The sequence below is a fragment of the Mus caroli genome, chromosome 18 (genome assembly GCF_900094665.2).
Source record: "Mus caroli chromosome 18, CAROLI_EIJ_v1.1, whole genome shotgun sequence".
NCBI lineage: Eukaryota > Metazoa > Chordata > Mammalia > Rodentia > Muridae > Mus > Mus caroli.
In genome coordinates, this window is record NC_034587.1 from 21,996,175 (window position 1) to 22,022,926 (window position 26,752).

Genomic DNA, 26,752 nt, shown 5'->3' on the forward strand with positions numbered 1-26,752 from the left:
TTTCTGACTCGCTTGAGTTCCAGTCCTGACTTCCTTTGGTGATGAACAGCAGTATGGAAGTGTAAGCCGAATAAACCCTTTCCTCCCCAACTTGTTTCTTGGTCATGATGTTTGTGCAGGAATAGAAACCCTGACTAAGACACTCGGGAAACTGCAATCTACCTTCTTTTGCATTGTTTTCTTAGAAATTTCAGGTACATTTGAAGCAATGAACTAAAAACCATAGCAGAGAAAAATATCCTTTATTAACATAAAACCAAGGTAGATGTGAAAGAAAGACAGAAAGGAAGAGAGACAGAGAGAGACAGAGAGAGACAGAGAGAGACAGAGAGAGAGGAGGGAAGGAAGGAAGGAAGGAAGGAAGGAAGGAAGGAAGGAAGGAAGGAAGGAAGGGACGGAGGGAGGGAGGGAGAAAGAGAGAGAAAGAGAGAGAGAAAACAAAAGAAAGAGGCTCCTGGCCTGTTGCTGTCTCTGGAATAATCTCTTTACACCTGAGCAAATCTGCAATCCCAGTTACTAACTGTGTTTCTTCCTGTTGGTATTTATATAGGTTGAATCTCAGTAGATAACAAGACCCTGTTTTTTTCAACAGGAATGTGCTGGAAACATTAGTGTTTGACTGTAATCAAAATAGCAAAATAAAGGGTCTTGCCTCAAGGTGCCAGCGCCCTGGCCAGCTTCTTGGGTGCATTTGGCATTCCTGAGCTGTGCTTCACGCTCTTTCCAAGTGCTGCATGTTGCAGGGACAATAAATACTTTCTCCATCTAACTTTGGTTTGTCACCATGGAAACACTGGAGCAGCAGCTGGACTCTGTCAGATGTCTTTCAGTCATTTGGCTGGTACTGATCTTTTGAGGGAACTTTTATTTCATTTGGCAGATGGCAAAACCCTATTTTCAAATGACATCACCACTGCACTTGGTCAGATATTTGTCGTAACTGATTAAGAACACTAATTGGAAATTTGCAGGCTTGGGCCCTGGGTATCCTAGAAACAACCTTAACATTAACAGAAAGCATGACTCACAGAGGCCAAGTGGAAACTAGAGTTTAAGCATTTGCTAATGCAAAACCATGCAAAATGAGCCTGAGCGAGCACTTTTTGTCTTAAACTCAGCAAACTGTTTCTCGGAAATGCTTTTTATCTAATTATGATATAAGATGTCCCAACTGTGTGGTACTAGAATAGTTGTCATCTCTGGTTCATAAGGTTATATATATATATATATATATAGATATAGATATAGATATATGTATATATATATATATATAGTGTTTATTAACATAAAGATCATTGGTAAAACTGTGACCTACCTGAAAAGTTGGCAGAGGAATGCCCAACCTTTTGACATTGTGACATGGCATTGCCATCTGTGAATGTGGTAGACTGTGCACCTATCTCTGCTGGGATGCACTTGGCCTGCCAGCTGCAGTGGGACTCACCTGATGCTGGCACACACTCCTAGCTGACATTGATCTGTGTGCCCCTTTCCCTAGAGTCTGGAGTGACAGGCTTACCTGTCATTGTCTTGTGGGTTGTTCTGCTTTCCACAATTATGACAAATTATGATGAACATGTGTGTAACTATGCAATGTATTATTCAAATTTATTCATTTTCAATAAATATGGCATGCTGTGTGACACTCTTTCAACTTGTTTCCCTTGGAGCTCAGTATGCTTCTGACGGAGTCTGTTGTCACGGGAAACTGTACTTACTATTTTCCCCACTGTGGACTTTACCATAGTACATTCATTCTTTTTCTTCTTGGTGGACATTTTGGTTATTTCCATAGCTGAACAGTTACAAACAGTGCTGCTGAGAGCATTATTGGGATCTTCACCGTGTTCAAACGTTTGAGGGCACTGAGGGAAGGGTCTGGCACCATGGACTTCTTGGACCTAATCTTTCCTTGTTGGGGATTGTCCTGGGCACTGTGGCAGCCTTTACTTCTGCCCACTAGATGCTAATATCTAGCAATCCACTCAGATGGGACAACTAAAAATGTCTCCAGAGATTGAGACGTGTCCTTTGGGTTGTGAGGGGTCATCTTGGTTCAGAATGTCTCCCCTAGGGTACAGCAGTGTAGACTTTTGATATCCTGCAAACAAATGTGTTTACACGATAGTTCAAGTTCCAGTGTTAAAGTGTTTAACCCCTCACAGCCTCCTGTCTTAAACTCAAAGGATGAAGATGGACCTTTTCAGCAGGTAGCACTCTCAGACAATTTTGTATGATAGAAGTGAAATGTTATCTCACTGTGGTATTAACACAGCCTCCCAACTTAGAGCTTAAAATGGGATCACATGAGTTTATCAGCTGTGACAATTTTGCCCACTTTTTAAATTAAAACTTTTTATTAGTTCTTTGTGAATTTCGCATCATTCACCCCAATCCAAGTCATCTACCCCTCCCTGGTACCCTCTCTGCCCTTGTAATCTCCTCTACAAAAGAGAAAACACAAATTTGTTGTGGAAGCAAATAGTGTGTCATGGTGTGTCCCATGGTATATTATTTTGTCCATACATCTTTGCTTGTAAATGTTCATTGTAATGAGTCCTTTGTCTGGTATGAGGCCTCTGGCTTTTTCTACTCTATCGACATGGGAAACTCACTGGGACTCCTCTCAGATACCCTGTTGTTGTCCTGTGTCATGGAGTTCCTGTAGTTTTGGATCTGTAGGACTGGGATGGGCAAAGTCAAGACCCTGGATCTGGGCCTGGATCTGTATTGAAGCTGGTCCACTGGCTCTCCCACTCTGATGCCCTGGGGCCTGGCTCACCTGCCGCCCCCACTGGGCCAGCTTTCCTGTCCTGCCCAGGTGAGGTGCAGGGCCATTCTCCCAAGTGCTAGAGCAGGTGAGGGGCAGACTTCTGCTTACTTTTATTGTTAGACCTTGTACCTTTAGGTGAATAGTTAATATATCTTTGTTTCAGTTGACCTGCAAAATACGGTTTCTTATGCCATTTATGTGTAGCTGTTACATGTCTTCACAAATGACTTAGTCTGGGTTTGCTCAGCTTTGTTCTAAACGTTTGCACTGTGTTTTTGGAATAGCTTGACAACATTCACTGTTTCTCTGTTTGTGCTTTTGGAATCTAAGAGACACGCCATTACCCTGAGATGCAAATGTCAGGAAGTTAAATTGGCCTTGGTGGAAATTATTCCCTGTAGAACTGAACAGGTTGTAGGTCTCTGGCTTTTCCAATGTGAGTGTAGGTAAGGTGGGCACAAATCTGGGATTATTATTTTTTTTGCATAAAGGAAAATACATATAAATTCATGGCCATCTTGTGCCTATGAGTAATTCCTTATCCGTTGAAGCTAGGCACATTCAAGCTGTGTGTGGTGGTTTCTGTTTATGATGCCTGGATAGCTGAGGCTGGAGGCCTTGTGAATCCAAGATCATCCTGGAATATAGAGGAACACTGACCTTGTTTTAAAGGAAAACACCATAGAAGCATTTAAAAGCTAGAGGCCCAACACCCAGAATTCCTTAGCCAAATAGAATCAACCATGAATAGTCATGCTTCATGAGAAATACCAGCCTGAAAAAGCAAAGTGATCTGAATCACTTCCTCAGCCTTTAACACGATTAGCATGGAAATCATTTGGCTTGGTTATTTTGTCATAGGCTTAATGAAACTAAATCAGATTAGCATAGGTAGTGCAAGGCCACAGCAGAGATGATTCCTTGCCACCATGTGGCATCATGGGACAAGGCCGGTGCTTCTCCTGTAGAAGTGAGCCTCCTGGGGTGTCAGTGTGCCACCTGCCTTTTGTCCTGCCCTGTCACTGTGATTGCAAGGGGGCATCACTCATGTTCTGTGTGATGATTGGCTGTGACATTTAAGGATGCAGCTTGGCGTTTATGTCAGGGTCGTCATCTTCAAATGTCAGGGAGAGAAGGGACAAAGGACAGAGCCAGCATAGATGAGGGTTTGCTGCTGGTAGGAGGGAGGAATGCTTTGTGGTGTGCTGTGCCCCCCACTTTGGGAATCTAGCAGCTTTGAGTCTTTATCAGTAGGAGAGGTTAGAGTTTTCCTCAGAGGGCTACAAGGAAGAGGGCAAGAGAGGCAAAGAAGGAAGAGGAGATGTTGCTGAAGATTGTGACGGTGGCCAGTGATGATGATGACAATGGTGGCTAATAGTCCTAAACTGTTTAATGTTTACTTAAAACATTCAATGCCTTTTTCATCAACAACACAACTTTCTTAGGAGGCAGCTACTTTTACCACACATAGAAACAAAGAAAGTGAGGCCCATAGTCACATTGCTCAGGAGTCATTGGGGTAGAAAATAAATGTAGGCAGCCCAGCTTCAGAACCTCCCTACCTCTACCCATTAATGAGCCAGGAATCTGGTTACTTTGGAGAAAAGTCTCAGTCCTTTGTTACAAAGAAGCCCATTGGTTGGCAATATAGATGAAATTCAGGCTAGACCACAAGTCCCATCTCCAGCAAACTGTTGATCAATGTGAGGGAAGATGACCTCTCGCTAGTGATTGTGGACAGTGAACTTGGTGCTATAGGAGCAAGGGAAGGTGAACAGAACCGCTGGTGAGAGATGGTGTGTGAGTACAGGCTGTGCTAGTGTGGTGGGGCAGGGCCAATGGGCTGAGCTTGCCTGGGCCTTTGGCACTGAAAGAAGGCTGCTGCCCTGATGTCCACTGGTCTCGGACAGAGGCACCCAACACAGGCACTGAGACACGTCCCTATGAATGTGACTGTGTCAGTTCTCTGGTCTTTCTTCCTGCCATATCTGATGAGTCACAGACACATTACAACTGAGTGAAATTTATGGAATGAGAAGTTGACTTAACAGTTTGAAAATACTAGTCTTAGAAGTTTGTGTGTGTGTGTGTGTGTGTTTTGGAAAAAGAAGAAAAATGATCATTTTAACAAATGAATGAAAATTATTTGACAGAATGAAGACTGAATATAAGAAAAATAAATATATATAAAATGTAAAAAGCATTAGCTGACAGACAAAGTGGAGCTTATTAAGAATTAATCCCCAGCACTCAGGAGGCAGAGGCAGGTGGATTTCTGAGTTCAAGGCCAGCCTGGTCTACAAAGTGAGTTCCAGGACAGCCAGGGCTACACATACTAAGTAAACCTAGCTTTCCCAGATAGCACATTGGCTGGGCAACCAGAGTTCAGAACTGGCACTGCTGAGGCTCATTTTATATTTAAGCCACAGCATCTTCCATCAGTGAGAACTGCTGGATACGGGTGTTAAAATTGGCTTCTGTGTGAGTTTTCATGGGTTTGTTTTATTTGAGACAGGGTCCTTAATACGAGCTCTAGCTAGTGAGGAATTCATTATATGGACCAGGTTAGCCTTGAACTTGCTTTTGCCTCTTGAGTGCTGTGATTGCAGGCATGTGCCACAGTGACCAGCAAATGGATATTCCTTTTGGTGGGAGTTGGGGAGTAGAAGTTACAGACAGCTCCAGACTCAAAGTATCCCCATAGTGTGTGAATACCCGCAGAAACCCCAGAGGTAACACTGAACACACCCCTGAGGTAGGGGATGAGTCTGGTTCCTGGAAATACCCACTGAAATGGAAGGAGTATCCTTCTAGCCCTGTGGGCCACCATGGGGGTTAGTTAATTAGTCAATACCAGATTGGCCAGCCCCTCAGTGATAAAAACATACAAACTCTGTGGTTGCAGCAGGAGGTGGCCATCACCAAGAACATTTATTGGTTGATTCAGTGAGTTGGGATAAGCCACACAGAAGGTCTTTCCAATGCAGGAAGCTTCTGTGAGAATCATATGTAGAGGGCTCAGGGCAATGGCCTTCAATCATGGGGACAAGAAGTCCTCTTCTGGGTTGTTCCTTTTCCTAGAACTACCTGGGCTATCCCAGCAACAGACTGAGAGATCCCTTCTCCTGTCATCTCACTGGGTTTCTTTGTGCTTTGTTGTCCTGTTGTGATGTCCATTTTGCTTCTCCATCTTGTTTCTGTGCATTTCTTTTTTCCTGGTCTTGTCTCAGGGATGAGGAGGAGGAGGAGGAAGAAGAACAGCCAATCACGGAGCCCAATTCAGAGGAAGAGAGAGAGGACGATGCCCAGTGTCAGGGCAAGGACAGGTACTGAAGGTTGGACCCACCTAGGCTCATACCAAAAGCCAGGGACACCTTCCTCACGGACCACTTGCCGCCATCACTTGTTCATGATCTCCTGTCCTCACCAGCTCACATGAGAATGCTCACTTCATCTTCCACTATTCAAAAATGGTTTTGTACTTGAGTAGTTTTCTGCATTAACTGATTGTTACTGCAGATGGATGTTTTTACTTGGGGAGGTGTTGTTAAGTTAAGTAGAATGTTCCTTTCACAACTTCAGGGTCCAGGGGATTCTTAGCAAGACACTGCACCTGTCCTGTTCTCCATACACATAAAAGACTTCACTTAATACTAGGTCACCCCTCCTGCTTCTAAGTACTATGGACTCCTCTATAAATTGACAAATGGTGGTTTCTTTGCTCTTTCCTCTTTGGGAAGGCCTGCAAAGAAGCATGTCAGCATAGAGAGAAGGCAGAGATAAGCTGAGGTGAGAGAGAGCTATCCACACTTTGAAATGAGAGAGGAAGGAGGAGCATCAAGAAGTAGCCCCGCCCCATGGTGTGCCAGACTGATGGATAGTGATGGGACAGTTGGAGACCTGGGAAAAGGATAAGTTTGACAATCCTACCTTTAATTTAAAAATGATTTCATTGACAAACACCATATTTAACAGTTTTGTGTGTCTACCTTGTACGTCATGCCACAATCAAGTTACTAAGTGTGTCTACCATTTCCTGGATGGCCCTGTTTGGGGGATGGCAGCATATAACTGTAACTATGGGCCTAACTGGTGGAGTCCAGATGTTGAAGATTTAGTGCTAGGCCCTGGATAAGAGAAATGGGCAGAGTTTGTCCTCCGTTTGTGATCTTTGGTGTGGTATCCTAGGGCTTCCTTTTCTCACATCTGTATCTATATTGAAAAGGGCTCTGCAGAAGACAGATCTTTGTGACTAAAGCATAGAGATGAAGTTTAAATTGTTAGATTTCAGGGTACCCTGTAGAGGAAACAGGAAGGGTGCAGAAAGTGGGTCCAGAAGAGGCCTGGGGCATGGTCAGTCCCTTCCCAGAGCCTTTTTCTGTCCAGAGGCCATACTGTCTGGATGCTTCTTTGATCTCTGAAGATGTAACCTCTCGTGTGGCCAGCAGTGACCAGGCCCACAGATGCTTCTGCTCATGGACTCTTGCTGTGTCTCAAGAAACACAGGGCTGAAAGTGTGTGGGTTGACAACGAATCTCTCTTTTCTCCTAACCTTTGCTTCCTCTCTCTCCAATCTCTGTTCCTCTTTCCTCTCTCTGCTCGGCCTTCCTGGCCCAACAGCAAGGCCAGCTCTGCCTCCAGGCAGAGCTCCCCTGGGAAGGATGCTGCTCCTGAGAGTTCTGCACTCCATACCACCTCAAGTCCCACCTCACAGGGAAGGTGGCTTTCTGCCAGCACAGCAGCACGGAGCCCTGTGCTTGGTGGGACCTCTGGGCCTGAGGCCAGCCGGCCTGCTGCTCGCTTGCTACCTCCCAGCCCTGGCTTGGCCACTCGGCCCTCCACAGCACCAAAGGTGTCTCCAACCATAGACAAGCTGCCCTACGTGCCCCACAGCCCCTTCCACCTCTTCTCCTATGACTTTGAAGATTCACCCCTCCTCACCAAGGACAAGGGAGGAGACTCTCAGACAGAAAACAGGTAGACTGGCCTGCAGTGAGGCCTGCGTGTTATTAACCCGGGGAGGAGGACACAACTGATTGCCCGTGTCCCCAGGGCTTTTCTTTTGTTGTGTTGCAAGGACTCACTCAGATATAGAGCCATTTTGACTAAACTAACTCTCTGGCCACTGACTTCATGGAAACTGTGAGATGCAAAAGAGTCACCTGTGTGAGCTAAGGAGATCTTTGGTTTTAATGTAACTACTAATATGGTTTTTATAACTACAGTCTATTGAGATCTGTGTGTCCACCCCATCCTCCAGCATGGTCTTTCTGGCCTGCAAGGTGAGGGGAGTGTGGTACCCTCTGCCTGCAGCATGGTCAGTGTGCTGCCCTCTCCTTTCACATTTCCCTAACCACTCCCACCGAGCTGCTGCTGCTACACCTAATTTCTGATCTTTCTCTTCTAATAAGTGGGTATCCTATCTGTACTTTTCTTACCTTTGCTGTAGCTTCTTGCTTTGATTTCTCTTATATGTTACTGTGTTTCTTAAGGCTATCCATTAATGTCACAGAATTATTGTTTGAACAATTCCTGGAGCCTTAAGATGATAACATTATCAAATTATGAACATCCAGGTACTATATCACCCTGGCGGCAGATTGGAAGTGTAGCCACTGTTTGTCTGTCATATAGCTAACTGCCTTCACTGTCACTCCACTCAGGAGTAGCCTGCTGGAGTGGAGAGTAGGGCATAATTGTACATATTTTTATCTTTCCAATGACTGTATCTATTTTTAAATTTTTTATAACATTTATTTATTGGGTAGAGAATGCGTGGACAGTCAAAGGGCAGCTTGTGGGCATTAGTTCTTGCCTTGATCAGAGTGGTATCAGACTTTCTCAGTGAGTCCTGGGGATTGAACTTGTGCCATCAGGCTTGGCTGCAAGTGCCTTTAACCACTGAGTCATCTCGTCAGCCTCTAATAATTGCATTTTAAGTGGTAAGATAAACAGGTCAATCCATTCTAATAATATATTTCATTCAACTTACTGTATCAAAAATCTTTTATTTCCACAGTCCATATCCATAATCATTGATTATTATAATGCTCTCCCTCTTAGAATAATAATGATAGAACAGGCTTTGTTGAGCATTTATTATGAGTCATGCTCTCTATTTCCCATGAGGTTGCTGCTTCAAAGTATCACTTAGTCCATAATTGACAGGTTCTATCACTAGCTCCTATTTATGGTAAAGAACCTAAGGCTCAGAGAGACCCAGTAACTTGGCTCAAGTCCATCTATTAGTGGATGGAGAGGTAGTTTCAGTACAAGGTAGCCTGTTCTAGAGTCAGGTTCTACTTAACAAGTTGTCCCACTGTAGCTTAATGGCTATCCTCCTGGGCTTGCAGTGCCCCTGCCAGGAGTTTTCAGACAGAGTCTTCTCAACAAGGGTAAAGCATTTATATAGGAACCTCCGAGCCTCCGTAACTGGCAAGGATTTTAACTTTGTTTCAAAGGAAGCCATATAAACCTTGACCACTATGAAATGACCCGTCTTCCAGGATCTTCAGACCTCCTACTTAATAACCAAAGGCTTAAACACCTGTTAGTGGCAACCTCTTTGGGTTACATACAATCTAGAAGAATCTTGGACTTTCCCTCAAAGTTTTAAGTAGCTTGTCTAAAGTTGTTTGTTTTTTAACATGAATTGAACGAGTTATAAGAGTTATAATTTGTCTGTTGTCTAAATGTTTACATTAAGTTTAGAGCTTTAGCTTTAACTTAGAATACCTCTATTTTTTCATGATGTTGGTACTTAAAAATATCACTTAGCCCTTAAGAAACAGGTTCTTAAAGAAACAGCGCGTAAGAAGTGGGTTCTAGCACTAGTTCTCACTGACAGTAAGAAAGGAGTGGTGCAAAGAAACTCTCTAAATGGACCTGCTCCTCCTTCCTCTTCTTCCTCCTCCCGTACCTTCAGTGATTCCCTCTGGACTGATGCCTTTTCAGATAATTCCATTCATTGTCACCTTGAAAGTTTGTCAGGCCCACATAGATTTAGCCTACTGAGGGTGTTTCTTCCCCTTCCTAAAAGGAGAGGCCATTGTGGGAAGAGAGGCAGACCAGAGAAGGGGGTCCATCAGAGCTGCTCAGGTGGAGCTAGCTAAAGAAGCCATACTTAGAACACATCCAAGACCTAGTTGTTCTTGCTTAAAACACTGGGCTTCCTGTAGATCTCTCCTAAGCCCCAAATCCTGACATTATTGTGATCTTGCATAGTTTTTACCCAGTGAGTCAAGCATGAGCCTCCCACCCTCCCAGATGGAAGCTGTGTGCAAGTTACCAGCTAGCCAAAGCTTGGCCCAGGAGAAGATATTGCCAACCTTGGCTTTCCCAGCAAGGGATCAGCCTGTTATGATTGATTCTGTACTTTCTGGGAATGATGTTAGCACCTGGAGAGTCTTCTCAGGGTTCTTGGTCTTTCCAAGCTTTGTTAGTACGCATAGTCCTTGGGAATGAGAACAGTAGACACCTGTAAATTTGTACTTGTGTGTTGTAAAACACAGTCTCATATATGCTTATGAATGAAGATTGCCTTGGTTTAACTAAGCAAAGCTAGTCATTTGATAAGATTCTCGGTATTCATAGTGGGGTTGAACTTTCTTTTTTTTTTTTTTTAAAGATTTATTTATTATATGTAAGTACACTGTAGCTATACTTCAGACACTCCAGAAGAGGGTGCCAGATCTCGTTACGGATGGTTGTAAGCCACCATGTGGTTGCTGGGATTTGAACTCTGGACCTTCGGAAGAGCAGTCGGGTGCTCTTACCCACTGAGCCATCTCACCAGCCCGGGGTTGAACTTTCTTGTGTCCTGTTGTTGTGGGGTTTGGGGATCTGTATGGTAACAGATCTGGCTACTCGGTAGCTGTCTGCAATTAAAGAGATGGTAATAGTGACCAACCCATTAGTCATTATAATGAACCCTCCCCTCCTCACACACAAAAATGCTGAATAGTGAATTATGATCCAGTCAGTTTGGCTGAAATGGAGAAGCAACATTGGGCAGGCTCTGAGGCATTTGAATTAATTACTTGGCCATTAGGAAAACCAAAGGAGGGGAAAACACATTGTGCATGGTTTGTCTCCATAGCGTCATTTAAACATAATTTCAGCAACACGATCCTGTGAAAACATTCAGCAGGATGTCCGCATGTAGTTGGAGGGCGAGTTTTAGTGGCCAGGGTAAGAAGCCAGTGTCCAGGCAGCTGGTGGACAGCCAGACTGAGAGCTTGTGTGGTGGCAGCATCCAGCTCTCATCAGCTCTGTTCTTCCCGATGCCCACTTTCTCCCCTTCCTGTGGGAAGGGCCACACTTGGTGCCCTGGCCTCAGCTCTGTTCTTTGCTTTTCTGCCTTCTCCAAGGCCTGTGATTTGTGAATCCTTCTGAAAAATTAAACCATCGCTGACCTTGAAAAGCAATTCACCTACTAGACATGTAGAATGGGATTTTTTTTTTTTTTAAAGAGAAAATCCTGCAATCCATGCTACTTGAGAATCACAGGTTCAAGGCCAGCCTGGGAAACTTAAGACCTTGTCTCAAAATCAGAATGAATGAAAGGTCGAAGAATGTAGCTCAGGGTTGAAGGATTCACCTCCCATTCATAAAGTCCTAGGCTGAATCGCAGAGCAACCTGAGATGGGTTTAAGGGAGGAAGAAGAGGAGGAGAAAGAAGAACACTCACCAGAAACCAAGAACTGTGAAAGTGGCATAGTCACAGAAAAGGTCATTGGCCAGCCCTATGGTCTGAGTCTTGATGGCAAGGGCCTGTTGCTAAATATTCACCTGACACCTGATACACACAGAAGAAACAATGACTAAGGTACCAGAGTTAGAAGCACAGGATAGAGTGGGGAAATATGAATATTTTCTATTGTAGTGATTTATTACTAAAACTTGAAATTTTGTGTCCATCTCCCACTCTTTTAAAAGTACCATGAACATAATTTTTAAAAAAAATTATTTTTATTTTTGAGAATATTTTTGCACAGTGAGACTAAACTAGATTATGTCTTGGTGTTTCCATTTGGCCCATTGATCAGCATTTCCCATGATGCCTGTTGTAAAATGTGTCACTTATTTATGGTTGCAGAACAGCTCAACAATGAGTAAGACTCCATGCTTCCTTGGCTATTCTTCCCTTGTACCTGGTTGAATTTATCACCACGATCTAAATAATGCACCACTGAGCATTTTCATATGCGTTATTTTCTTGTGTCAACATTAGAAGTGTTAAAGTAGTTTTTTGGTGCTAACATCTCATGGGACATCTTTAAAGTCTAGTCGCTTGTCAGAAGTGCCTGTCTCTGTTGATGGGAATTCAGTCTCTGCTTCTTATACCCAAGAAGATCTGTGTGTGTTCATCATAGTGACCCTCGGGAGTCCCTCAAATCCTAATGCAACATCCCTAAGCAGTGTAAGGAATGAGTTATCCTTGCCTGTGACAAGACATGTGGGGATCAAAGCTGTTTTACATGAATGTCAGATCTATAAAAGGGTTCAGATGGTGACTTGTTTCCTGGGCATTGCCTTGAGTGGTGGCACCTGCATCGAAGAAACTGCTGAAAGACATCTTTCCTGAGAACAGAAAGCTACAAATCTTGACATCTGACTAATAGAGATGGCTAGGAAAAGATCAAAGTTCATTTTAGCCTAACCACTGCAGGTTTCAGGATAAATGGTTGAATGAAACCATGGTTTCCTTCATGTCTAGGCAGTAGGCTAACCCCAGAGGCCTGGAGGTACACAAGCACCCCATGGGATGATGGGAAAGGAACATGATAGTTTCAAAATGACCTGCGGTGGAATTTTCAGTGCAAAGATGTTTCTTTAGCCAAGCGAATGTTTTTTCTGCAGGTCTCTGATGGCATTCATGATGTGCGATCACAATTAGCAAGGAAGACTCTCATTGTTCAGCTGATCACAGTTTGGGTTCTTAATTTATAGTCACAATTAACTTTAATATACTTTTATAAAATAATAGAAGAGGTGACGCCTGAATAGAAACACTTTGCAAGGAGTCCTGCTACCCAGTGAGTTTTGAAGTTTGGGAAACTTCTTTAATAAAGACTTATCAAAAGGCAATAAATCTCTAGAGCTTTAAATAATCACTATTTGTAGTGGCATCTTGAGGAATATTTTTCTTGTAAAAAGTTAGATGGTTTGTGAAGTCTTATTTATATTTATTGTACACTTATTTTGTCTCTATTTCTGTATCCAATCCCAACCTCTGTGCCTTTTAGATACAGCAATTTCAGCAGCAACTCTTTCCAGTCCTCCAGACCCTCTCCTGGACCTAGTGGGTCCCCATCTTCTGCATCGTCCTTCTCATCCCCACAGGATACCAGGTGAGCTTGGCGGCATGGTGTTAGTCCCCCTTGACTTAAGTGCAAAAATCAGTTATATTAAGAGTAATCAGAGGGGGGTCCTTGTGGTCAAGTATGCCTCTAATCATAGCACTTGGTAGGTTGAAGCAGAAGAAATCAGGAGTTCAAGGCCATGCTCAGCTATGACCTGAGGACAGCCTAGACTATTTGAAACTTTATCTCAAACAAATAACCAGGGGGTGGTGGCACATGCCTTTAATCCCAGCACTCAGGAGGCAGAGGCAAGGCAGATCTCTAAGTTTAAGGCCAGACTGGTCTACAGATTGAGTTCCAAGACAACTGTAACTATACAGAGAAACTCTGTCTTGGGGGGAGGGGGATGAAGAATATAAATAAATGAATAACTAAATAAATAAAAGCAAAAATGGTTAAAAGTATAAGTAAAAGTCATATTCTAAAGAATTTTCCTTTAAAGGATCAGTTTCTCTGTCAACCACACTATTTAATAAGCAGATATTTCATTTGATATTCATATTTTGTTTTTATTATTATTCCACCTTCTGTATATTTTCCATAGAGAGCATAAACATTTCCTTTGGGGATGGGAGAAATGGCTCACCCGTTAAGAGCACTGGCTTTTCTTCCAGAGGAGCTGGCCTTGATTCCCAGCACCCACCATGGTGGTTCATAATTGTCTGTAACACCAGTTCCAGGGATCAAACACCCTCTTCTGCCCTCTGTGGGCACCAAGCATGCATATGGTACATATATATGCATCCGGGCAAAACACTCACACACATAAAAAATAAAAACAAAGAATAATTATGAATATTTCTTCTAAAATATGTGGGGATGGATATCTTGAGTTGCCCTTTAAAGCTAGTTCTAGATGTTACATGAGCTCTGCAATTTGTCTCAGAGACTTTTCTTTCACCTATGAATGACTAAATCTCTAGATCAGAAGGAAGTGGGTCCACCGAGGTGCTAGGTAATTAGTCTCTGACTTACCAAAGACAGGAGAATCGTATGGGTTCATGGAAAGAATTTAACTTGGCAAGCACGCTAGACCACCAGAAACTGTCTGGTTATTCCTCCTGAAAGCCAGTGATTATGCAAGGATGTGTTTACAAGGGAAAGGTAAGACCTGTAATTTTAGAACAATTAAAAGTAGTTATCCTTAATGGCAAGGGTACAGGAGTTGGAGAAGAGAAGAGGTTTGGATTGATTTAGATGTCTAAGTCACTCACTGGGAAGCTTACTTAACCCCTTGGGGCAAAAGACTGATTACACCCACCCTTTAGAGGGTGATTGTGGTGAGATAAGGAAACTGACCACACAAGAGTGCTTCAGGAAGCTGTCTGTCTTCAGCCACGAGAGAGCGCAGGGAAAGGGTGGTGGTACATCACTGGGCACCTACACATGACAGACTACAGAGATCACTTGCCTCAATTACCATTTTTAAAAAAGGGGATCAGGACTCCACATTCAGATTCTCTTTTGTGTATGTGGAAGTGTTTTACTGAACATAGGAGGCTTGACTGGGATGTGGAACAAACAAATCCTTATAATTACATGAAGAAGAGGTGTCCAGTGGAGCCTCTCAGGGGTACCCACCTCATGGCCTAGGATAGCTATGACTACATCCCAACACAAAATTGGGAACTTATTTAACAGATTAAGAGATATTTGTGTGGGAGTTTGTGGGATGAGGAAGTGTATGTATGTATGTATGTATGTATGTATGATGTAGGTATGTATGTGTGTTGTAACTCAATTCCTGTTCTTGTACATGAACTTTGTAGTTGACAACTTTGTGTAACAATGTCATACAAAATAAATGTATGTGTTCTTTTAACCCATAGAATAAGGGCCAGATACTCTTGGCACATGACACTAATCAAGCCATACTAAACTCTTAGATTTCACAGTCAAGGGTAACCCTGAATTGAGGATGTTTAGGGACATTCAGGAGTTGGTGTTAGGGAAATCAATTGATGATAGTGTTTTTAGCATAGGTTACATTACCCTTGAAGTTTAGGTATGTCATATATAATCTTGGGGAGGTTACCATGGAGATGACCCTTGTCAGATCAGATGCATTATTTGAATGCACAGTGAGGAATGTTGGAGTGTGCCTGATTGGCATTAGAAATATCATGTTTGCTAGGAAACATGGTTCTTCTGGGACTAAAGTAAGTTCTGCCATTGTGTCCACCACAGTACCTGGGCATGTCCATTGCAGAACTATGATAATCACTGGCTGGAGGATTCTGTGCATCCCACACTCACTAGTCAAGAGCACTTTGGGGCAGAGAGTGCTACCAAGTAGGAAAGTTATAAGGGCAGGATGTACATGGGCCCAAATCTCAGGCTTTAGAGATGTTATTCCCAGGACTTGAAAGGGGTGGCCTAGATGATCTACTTCCCAAACTTTGGAAGCCCTAGCCCACAGTCCAGACTTGGCTGGAAGGTCTGGGTTCCAGGTTCTGAAAACACTCATTTGAGTATCCCCTGCCCTGGTCTGTCTTTCTGAAACAAAGCTTAAGACATGCTAGAAGAAAAGAAAGTAGAGGTAGCAATTTCATAAGCAATTTAAGATGGGGCATAAAAGATGTGAGGCATCTGTGTGCCACTCAGGGAAAGATCCAGCAGTCTCTAGGTAATGAGGTCTCCACAGTTCTCAGCTTGAAGCAGCCACTCACATTAAACTTCCAGAGAGCCTGTACACTCAAAGATGGTCACTAGGGGACAGCAGTGGCAGGACCCACTTTCATGGAACACTTTTGTCATAGGAACTTGGTCACCTTTGCTACTGTCCACTGGCTAGTAACATAGCCTTTTAGAGCTTATCCCTTTCTTTATATCTGCATATCCTTTCTGGACACCACTGTCTGAGGATTTTTTTTTTAAAGCTAACCCTCCTACACTTGGCCTTGACATTGCCTCCTCCTCCTGGCTGGTGGGTCCTCTTCCCTCCATACCCCTGCTTTCTCTCCGGCTCTGGGTGGCTTTAGTGATGCCCCTCCCCCTCAGCAGCGCCGCCTTCTCCCACAGGCCTCATTACTAATTCTCCTTTGGACTTGTATTTCTCACGTGAGCTCTCAAGTTTCATAACATAAGACAAGACCTAAGTTAGGTACCTTGGGATCCGAGGGCCCACTTTGATGTGTCCCTGTTCATAGTGTTAATCCCACTGAATGAGAGTAGAGACCACCAGCCTCAAATTATGGCCAAATTAAATCAAGCTTTAGTCTTGTGTGTATATTCTCAGTGTATAGCTGAGCCAGTCCAGTAGCTGTCTCCCCTAAGATAGGGTTAGAGAGAGCATCCCTGAGCCAATTTCTCAAACCTCTTTTACAGGGAAAAAAACACAATATGGAGGCTTTTACAAGCAAATGTTGTGTCAGAAGCAAGAGCAGGCAACAGAAACTTAAGTTTTACAGTAAACGGTAACCTGACAGAGCTGGAGTCTCAAAATGGCTCTTAATCTCAAAATGGAGTCAGTCTGGTTTCTCAATGGCAATTCTATTTGGTCTGGCTCTATTTGGTTCTATTTGGATAACTCTCATTAGATACCTGGCTATACCTTGTAAATCAGCTTAAAGACAAGGAAGCCAAATTTTCAACCTAAAAATAAATCTATTCTCTTTTGTAAATTGGGTATTTATTTCATTTACATTTCCAATGCTATCCCAAAAGTCTCCCACACACTCCCCCACCCACTCCCCCACCCACCCACTCCCACTTCTTGGCCCTGTCGTTCCCCTGTACTGAGGCATATAAAGTTTGCACGACCAATGGGCCTCTCTTTCCACTGATGGCTGACTAGGCCATCTTGAGGATTTTTAAATTGTGTGATGCTGGCTTGAAATGACAAGTGTGCATGTTTATTGTCTCAGGAATCCATTAAGCCTGAGTAGTTCTTACCCTACCCTTGATAGCTTGTTTTGTGACCATAACAATAGATAGATAGATAGATAGATAGATAGATAGATAGATAGATAGATAGATAGATAGAGATGAAAAATGGATTGGTAGAATAATATGTGATAGAAAACTAGATGATAAATAGATAAATAGAAAGATAGGTGCTATCTAGATATAGATAAATGAATGATAAGTGGAGGCAGATAGGAAGGTAGAAATGGGTAGATGATAGGAATATAAGGAGAGTTGGATGGACAGATGATGCATAATAGTCAGGTGGCTAAATAATAGGTAGATAGATGTAAATAGATGCTAACAAGATAGACAGAAGTTAGATGGATGATTGGACACTGGACACCAAGTTAAATTTCCCACTGTTGTCTAAGTCATTACATTGACTAAAATCACAATAATGGACATTTTATGCAATTTATTATTTGAAAGCTGAGTTCTTTGCATGTTATTTACAATGCAATTGCATATCTATCAGTATTTTTTGCTCCATTGAGGCACATAACTATTTTTACTGAGATACATACTCAGGAGAATCTGTAAGATTTATTACTGAGATTTTATATATCCATGTATGACCAAGAGTGAAAAGAAACAACTCAGGAAATACACTGAAACATTATGAACAATGCATAGTTTTGCAAGGAGAAAACTCATTTTTTTGCTACCAATCATCAACACCCCCAAAACTAGTAAAATTAGTGCCTGAGTCCTGCTCAAGTCTAGAACATTAGAACTCTCATAATCTTGATTTGGAAATGAGATTGAATTTTCAAAATCTTAGGAAAATCAGGCCAGTGACAATGCCCCATTAGTTACCTTGGATCACTTTATAAGTGGGCATTACCACAAGCTTAAAGTTTTCTGTTCCTCGGGCTTGCTTAGGCATGTTAATGTGTTGGATGTTAATAAAACTCGGAATTCTATTCTATTATTCAGGGTTCTCTAGAGGAACAAAACTGGTAGAATGAATCCATATTTATGAGAGAATAGGCTATATATAGGCTATGGACTGGTTAATCTGACAATGGCTATCTCCTGACTGGAAGACCAGGAATCTGGTAAATATTCAGTCTGTAAGGTTGGATGTCTCAGCTGGTTTTCAGTCTGCATCAGAATCCCAGAGAAGTAGGTTCTGATACCAGCAAGGAATGCCTCAGCAGCAGGATGGATGGACTTATCAGCAAGAGTGGGGCTAAGCAGACAAAAAGCAGATGCTTACTTCTTCCATGTCCTTTTATGCTGACAGCCACCAGGTATAGCTCAGAATTACAGTGGTTCTTCTGGCTGAAGATGACCTGGATCTAGGGTGCATTATCGTCCCGCCTCAAACAAACCATGGGAACTCCTTGCAGGTGTGCCTAGATGCTTACATTTTAGTTAATTCCAGGTGTAATGCAGATGTAATCCAGATGTTAATTCCAGTCAAGTTGACAGCCAAGACTAGCCATCACAGTTGTATTGATCTAGGAAGGAAATACTGAAGAAAAACTTTATAAAATTAATTTAATAGAAGGATATTAAGGTGACTCCATCTCCAGTTCTGTGATAGTGTCATTTAAAGCAACATTCTAGAAATGGAGAACACAACACTAATTTTCATAAAATTGTAATTTAGATTGTGCCAAAACAAAACAAGAAAACTGGAACTGCTTCCAAATATCCTCAAGGCTACGAGATGGATCTGTGTAATGATACCAGGCTTTAAAAAATGCCTCAAATTGGAAAATGTGCCTTTTGAGCAGAGAAGTTCCAAATATTTTCTTTCTGAAAGACAACAGAATTAAAGGAATATTTGAACCATTCATTTCAAGTATTCAAAGGAAACAAACTACCACCACAGTGCAAGTAATCTGAGGCTGTGGGCCCTTGGAGAGGCAGAACACACTCTCATTCCCTCCATGCAATGCTGTCTCCATCTCATGGGTCTTCTCAGAAATGGTAGCAGGAGCCTGTTGGGTAGTGGTTAGACCAAGCAAGTTGAGTTAGTCTACATGAAGGGCTAAAGGTAACTTAGGACAGTCAATCCTTATGCTTAGACTAAATGTTTACTTAGGATGCAGACTGCAGAGAACTCCTTAGCAGGAGCACCTTGGAGGATCCTTGGGGCCAGATTTTAGAGGGACTTCCTCTGGAAATATTGACATAAACACCTAGGGACCTTGTGTACCATTAGCATGAACTCTGTCTTCCTACTTGAGATATGAAAGGCCCTAGGTTCAATCTCCAGTACTATACAACAGGTAGGTAGGTAGGTAGATAGATAGGTAGATGACAGATCAATAGGTAGATAGATAGATAGATAGATAGATAGATAGATAGATAGATAGATAGATAGACAGACAGACAGATGGACAGTAAAAGAGTCGTGTAGTATTTTGCATGTTGTCTTTCTGTGAATGACTTATTAAACAGTACAAACCCCATTCATACTAATTATAGACAAGCACTATTTTCTTGTTTTTAAATGTTTCCCCATTACATTTTCATATGGCATTCCCTTCATCCACTCCTGTTGATGAACATATGACTTGTGCGCACACATTGACTGTTGTCAGTGATGCTAGGAGGAGCATGAGCATGCAGGTATATTTTTAAGATCCTAAATTTAACTTTTTTGAGTCTATGACCCCAGGAGTACCACTATTAGAGTATAACACAGATTAAGTTATTTTGAATTCATGAAATGTTGTATGTATGTTCTATGTGTGCTATATAAAATGTTAAGTTTGGAAGGAAGAACAGTGGTAGTGGCACTTCTTCCTGTCCTTATGAAGGGACGGTCCTAGTGATTCTGTGTGTGTTCTTCTGGGACCAATGTATATCTATACAATGACAATGTCCCAGTAGCCACACCTTTGACTTCTACCCTGTATGTAGCTTGCTGGCACCAGTGCCTTCCCCACCCTAATTGCATTCTGCATATGGACCATTTGTTCTGCATGAGCCCCGCACTTGTGTCTTCCCTTCCCTGTCTGCTTTGGCTTAATTCTTGTGCTGACCTTGCTAAAATCTACAAGGGCCTCAATGTTCTCCAGGTCTGAGTTTTCAAGTCACTGTCCTTTACAGAGATGTGATCTCTGGGCTTTTTTGGATCCCAAATACTTGCTGGCTGTGTTCTATCACTTGATCTGCTTAGAATTTTGTTGTTGTTGTTGCTTTTAATTGTGTCAGTGGAGTTGAGATTTCCACTGTCCAATGGAGCATTTAAAAATGTAAATTGGCTGATCAACCTAGATAAAAAAAAATAAAACAAAACATTGCTGAGAAAAAAACCTTCAAATAGCGTGGGATGCAGAGGAAAGGGTATCCTGTTTCTTTGTGATGACACTCTGGCAAAAAGAAGCTCCAGTTGTAGAAGCTGTCTACAATTCGTGCTGTGGGATTCTGCTTGCATGCCACCAGGTCTTGATAGCAATCTCATTACAAGAAATAAGAGGTTTTGGAAAGCAAAATGTGGTCCTAATTAATCCATTGCATTCCATCCAAAGTGCAGACGAGTAGGAATGCATTGGTGGAGTAAGTTTATGTAGCGTCTGGTGACACCACATAGTGACTTTGTCCACTATCGACCCTAGGCTCTGCATCAGCCCTGACCTACCCAAGAACTCCTGCCTTCAACACATGCTAGAGGTTTTTTGCCACCACATATGTATTAGATATCTGACTCCTCACCAGTACCATTAGAGTTCAAGAATGAGATCAAGCCTGGAATTGGACACTGCCATAGGCTATGTGCCATTTCCTTTCTGAAATTCAGCTCTGTGAACCTTGACTGCCTCCTTGCTGTCTAGCGGCAGGCTCCATGTGATTAAGCTTGCAAGTGGCAGCTCTCCTATCTGGGCTCTGCACGGACCTTCATCAACCTTGTTGCCACCGACTGCACCTTCTAACTGTACTTCAGCCCCAAGGAAGTTATCCAATGAACATACCAGGATGTCCAGAGACTCCCTGTTCAGACTCAGTGTATGTTCTCTCTGGTCACCTTGTTTGATTCCTCTTCATATGCTAAGACCAAAGAAAATGGCATTTGTTCCATATAATGTCCCTGACTTGTTCGCACTGAATGCATTGTGGATATACACACTTGGGCCTCTGCTCCGGTTTTCAGCATTTGTAGTTACACATTTATCCCGAGGCTTCTAAACTGGTGCTCCCTTACCTCCAGTGGTCTCAGACTTTGAACCTGCAAAACCGTTCAGTGAAGATGTCTCGTCTTCATCAACTGGTCACTTTGTTAAAGGACTTGGAGCATATAGTAAGCAGGACTGTAGCCTGGAGAGCCTGTGACTTTTTAAGATAGTTTTAGTGTATATTTGATGGGAGTGTTTCATGCTGTTCTGTTTTCTTAGTCTTCTGCCTTCGGGGCTCTACACTCCAGCAATGCTCATTTATGCCTCTTGCATGTCCTTCCTGCTAGGTGAGCTTTAGCCAGAAGATCTGCTTTCCCAGTCTTCCCAGTCCAACAACCAGCTCACTCACCCTCTTCCCACACCTTTGCCAAAGCTTGTAACCTCTGCTTCCTGTTTTCTTCCTTTGGACAGTGGAATGTGCGTAGTTCTTCTCTCTCATTTACATAGAGGATGTGGCCAGTAACCTTAAGTATCCTTATTATAATTCTGTTTGCAAATGAGAGCAGGTTTTGCCTAATATTGAAGCTTAAATCAGGTCTACAAAATGTAGAGTCGAGTATCATTTGAAAATACAGATGGGATCAGGTCCCCACCGAACTGAGAGGTACCTACTAAGAGCTTGAAGTAAGCCTTGTGTGGTACCACCCCTATTGGCATGCTCTTGGAGCAGGAGAAATAACTCTCAGTTGTCCCTGTTCTCCCCTGGCATTATCCAAAGACTACAAATTATAAAGGAGACTGAGTAGAGTCACCCACTTAGAAAATGCACTCCAATTCTTTAGTACTTGTTCACTTTCCCCTTACCCCACCATTTCCTTCAGGCCTAGCAACCAGGAGTAAATAAATATTGCCTTATAACAGAGGCCCTCATGCTTCAGGCTTGATTTTGGACAAGCCGTGTGCAGGTGACACTAGTCCTACAAACTAGTGGTTTGTATTTATTTGCATAGAGCAGCTAGCTACTTACTGTGCTTGGACATGTTACTCCAGCATTGCTGGAATCATACCCAGTCCTTAACTTCCTAGAAACCACATATTTATGGCAGAAAAAGGAGCAAACCAAAACAGAGTTTCCATTGTCGTGGTGACCTTGAAGAAAGTGAGCTTTCATACAAAAAGTTAAGACAAGACAAGTCATCCAGGGGTGGGAGTCGGGTTGGGGGAGAATAGGCCATGCCAGAAGGAAGCGCCTTCTTTCAGTGGGACACCCCTTCAAGGAGTATGTGGAGCTGGGCTGCCAGCATAACACATGCTGCAGTTTTCCGTGAGATTTACTTGTTGAAGGTTGTGGGTAGAGACAGACAGTCAAGAGGAGCTAAGGAGACAGAATCAGTGTGCCTCTCTTTAAGATGGTGTGGGGTAAGTCTGGTGTACAGAGATGAGGCAAGTATGCAAACAGGGAAAGCATTGGCCCCAGTGGGAGACAGAGATGGGCAGGATGGATGTCAGCCTGTCAGCCTGTCAGCCAGACCTGCCAGACAGCTGGTGGCAGTCAGTGCTTCTGGAAGCTGCCAGGAGAATGAGGAGACGTGAAGCCGTGGGGACCTGGAGCCGTGACAAGAGAGGACTGGCCTCCTTTGTGCTGGAGAACTCATGGTCTTGGACACAAGGCTGGAAACTCAGAGGGAAGGAGAGAACAGACAAGACTCACTCAGTGCCAAGGTCATGGCCGGCAATCACGGCCAGGAGATGGCTGATGCCTGAGGACAACCAGAGCCTGAAGGAATGGCTCTGTGCCTGCTCATGAGCCAGTCAGGTAATGTGAGGCTCTCTGGGGGACCAACCTCCCTAGGTCCCTGTGTGGACCCTGTGACTCCCTCCCATGGCCTAGAAGTTCAGAACTGTGCAGAGACAAAGTATACAAGCTCTGAAGATGAGAAAACAAAGGGAGCTTGCAGGCTATAAACCTCTGGACAGCAGGTGTCCCCAGGGTTGCTACATGGTGACAGAGGACAGTAGTACATTCTTGGAGTTAGTTCTGGGACCTGTTTATTTTTGTTTTACATTTCCTAGTGTAGGGTACTATGACTTGAAAGTTGAGTGTCCACCAAAGGACCAACTGTTAATGGTAGGTACTCTCTCTCAGTAGGTTGTTGAGTCTTTAGGAGGTTGGGCTGAGAGAAAGGCCTTGAGGTCCTTGGGGACATGTCTTCTAGAAGGATTGTATCCCTGCCTCCTTTCTTTCTCTTTTCCTGGACGTGTAAAGTGAGTAGTTTGGGCCTGCCATCTGATCTTTCCGTTATGTGCCATGTCCCTAAATAGTGGCACTTGACAGCTCAGTGCTACAGCTGTGAGCTAGGACAGTTTCTTCACTGGAAGTTAATTTCCTCAGCTGCGTCATTCTTTAGTCCTTAGGTCATGTGACAGTTTCACGGTGGGGTGGGAGCTAGACATGTTCAATATAAGTATCTTGGTTCTATTGTTTCATGAGTATTAAATCTTTCCATTGTATTTTCTACATGAATTAAGTGGTAATTACAGTTAAAAAAAAAACAAACCTTTGCTTGGCTTTTTGTTAATATTTAATCAGAGATTACATTTTTATGTGGGAAATGTTTGCTTCTTTTACCAATAATATTTTGTTTTATTATTTTATTTATTTTACTAACCAACAAGTATTTTCTCAGCCATTTTCACAGTCAAATTTCCAAATAAAAATTCCATAGGAAATCTGTCATGCATGTCCCAGCAAAGCCATTCCCACTACTGAGGTAACACACATGGTCACATCTATCATTTTCAGTAATGTTCTCATGTCTCTCTATAGTTACTGGTGTCTTTCCCCATCCCTAGGTAACCACCATCATTATGGATTCATTCACATGTTTAAATGAGTCTCTGTTAACATGATGCCATAGTCCCCTGGGAGATTGAGTGATTTTTTGTTTAGCAGAATTGCCTTGACAGTCATGCACCTGACCAACACATTCCCTTTCATTGCTGGGTGGGATTCCATCAAGACTTGCTGACTTCCCTGTTGGTGGACATTTGGGTTGTCAGTGATTTTGACAGTGAGCATCTCTGCACGTGCTTTCATTTCTCTCGGGTAAATGACTGACGTTGGAATGACTGATCCATACAGTAGGGCATCCGTAGTGTTTTAAGAAATCATTAAATTGTTCCCCAAATGATTGCACACTGGTGTAGTTCCAGCTTCACAGAATGTGATGAAATGGATTTCTTCAGCTCTCTAGAGCTGCTCTTTGGACCCAGAACCACTTCTTCCTTAAATAGTCTTTAGAATTTGCTGGTGAAGACAACTTGGATGGGGGCTTTCTTCTGGGAAGGCTTGTACCCATGCTTTTGGTTTCTTTAACAGAGGTCACCCACTATGAACCATAAGACCCTCCTTTTCTTCTTCATTGTGTTACAGTGGTTTTTGTCTTTGAGGGGCCTTTCTACTTAGTGTAATGTATCAACTCAATTGCTCACAATTGTCTATAGTTGCCTCCTGTTCTTTCAATGTCTGTACTTGTTGCAGTGATGTCATCTCTCTGTGCGTGGTACGGTGATTTATGTCCTTTGTTGTTATTATGCTGGGTTTATATGGTTTTTTGTTTGTTTTCTTATTTAATAATTTAATTTAATTTTAGAACTACATTTAGTAGTGTTTAAAGATTTTTGGAGAACATGATTTTAATATTTTCAACTGTTAATATTCAACAAACAATAATTGTTTTAAGATATAGTTCTTTGTTATGTCTCCCTTTTCATTTCTGATTTTATTAATTTGGATAGTGTCTCTGTGCCCTCTGGTTAGTCTGGCTAAGGGTTTATCTATCTTGTGGATTTTCTCAAAGAACAAGCTCCTGGTTTTGTTGATTCTTTGTATAGTTCTTTTTGTTTCTATTTGGTTGATTTCAGTCCTGAGTTTGATTATTTCCTGCCACCACTCCTCTTGGGTGAATTTGCTTCCTTTTGTTCTAGAACTTTCAGGTGTGCTGTCAGGCTGCTAGTGTAAGTTCTCTTCAGTTTCTTTTTGGAGGCACTTATAGCTATGGGTTTTCCTCTTACCACTGCTTTCATTGTGTCCCATAAGTTTTGGTATGAGGGCTTCATAAGTTCTAAAAAGCCTTCAATTTCTTTCTTTATTTCTTCCTTGACCAAGTTATCATTGAATAGAGAGTTGTTCAGCTTCCATGTATATGTGTACTTTCTGTTGTTTTTGTTGTTATTTAAGACCAGCCTTAGTCTGTGGTATTCTGATAGGGTGCATGGGATTATTTCATTCTTCTTGTATCTGTTGAGACCTTATTTGTGACCAATTATATGGTCAATTTTGGAGAATGTAGCATAAAGTACTGAGAAGAAGGTATACTCTTTTGCTTTAGGATGAAATGTTCTATAAATATGTTAGATCCATTTGGTTCATAACTTCTGTTAACTTCACTGTGTCTCTGTTTAGTTTCTGTTTCCATGATCTGTCCATTGCTGAGAGTAGGGTGTTGAAGTCTCCCAAGTCTCCCACTATTATTGTGTGGGTGTGATATGTGCTTTGAATTTTAGTAAGTTTCTTTTAAGTTTTAAGTTTCTTATGCATTTGGAGCATAGATATACAGAATTGAGAGTTCATCCTGGAGAGATTTTCCCTTTGACCAGGATGAAGTGTCCTTCCTTATCTTTTTCTATAACTTTTGGTTGAAAGTTGATTTTATTCAATATTAGAATGGCTACTCCAGCTTGTTTCTTGGTACCATTTGCTTGGAAATTTGTTTTTCAACCTTTTACTCTGAGTTAGTGTCTGTCTTTGTCACTGAGGTACGTTTCCTGTATGTAGCAAAATACTGGGTCCTGTTTATGTATCTAGTCTCTTAGTCTATGTGTTTTTGGGGGAATTTAGTCCATTGTTGTTAAGAGATATTAAGGAAAAGTCATTGTTACTTCCTGTTATTTTTGTTGTTAGAGGTGGAATTATGTTTGTGTAGCTATCTTCTTTTGGGTTTGTTGAAAGAAGATTAATTTCTTGCTTTTTCTAGGGTGTAGTTTCCCTCCTTGTGTTGGAGTTTCCCCTGTATTTTCTTTTGTAGAGCTGAATTTATGGAAAGAGATTGTGTAAATGTGTTTTTGTCATGGGATATCTTAGTTTCTCCATCTATTGGTAATTGAGATCTTTGCTGGGTATAGTAGCCTGGGCTGGCATTTGTGTTCTCTTAGGGTCTGTATGACATGCTCAGGATCTTCCGGGTTTCATAGTCTCTGGTGAGAAGTCTGGTGTAATTCTAATAGGTCTGCCTTTATATGTTACTTGAATTTTATCCCTTATGGCTTTTAATATTCTTTGTTTAGTGCATTTGGTGTTTTGATTATTATTTGATGGGAGGAATTTCTGGTCCAGTCTATTTGGAGTTCTGTTTGGAGGCTTCTTATATGTTCATGGGCATCTCTTTCTTTCTTTTTTTTTTTTTAGAATTAATTTTTTTATTAGGTATTTTCCTCATTTACATTTCCAATGCTATCCAAAACGTCCCCCCCCCCACTTCCCTACCCACCCACTCCCACTTTTTGGCCCTGGCGTTCCCCTGTACTGGGGCATATAAAGTTTGCAAGTCCAATGGGCCTCTCTTTCCAATGATGGC

General features: G+C 42.3%; 1 protein-coding gene across 4 annotated transcripts in view; it reads left to right on the forward strand.

Moving 5' to 3' along the window:
* The window catches only part of Fhod3 (formin homology 2 domain containing 3), a 416,962-nt gene that overhangs the window by 302,316 nt on the left and 87,894 nt on the right, over positions 1-26,752 (forward strand). For 2 of the 4 annotated variants that reach the window (XM_021150413.1, XM_029472088.1), the window contains exons 11-13: positions 6,004-6,099; positions 7,394-7,750; positions 13,021-13,125. In XM_021150413.1, the coding sequence (XP_021006072.1) occupies positions 6,004-6,099; positions 7,394-7,750; positions 13,021-13,125 (558 nt within the window). The remainder of the gene's footprint in view (positions 1-6,003; positions 6,100-7,393; positions 7,751-13,020; positions 13,126-26,752) is intronic. The other 2 variants (XM_021150415.1, XM_029472089.1) reach the window with 1 other exon arrangement.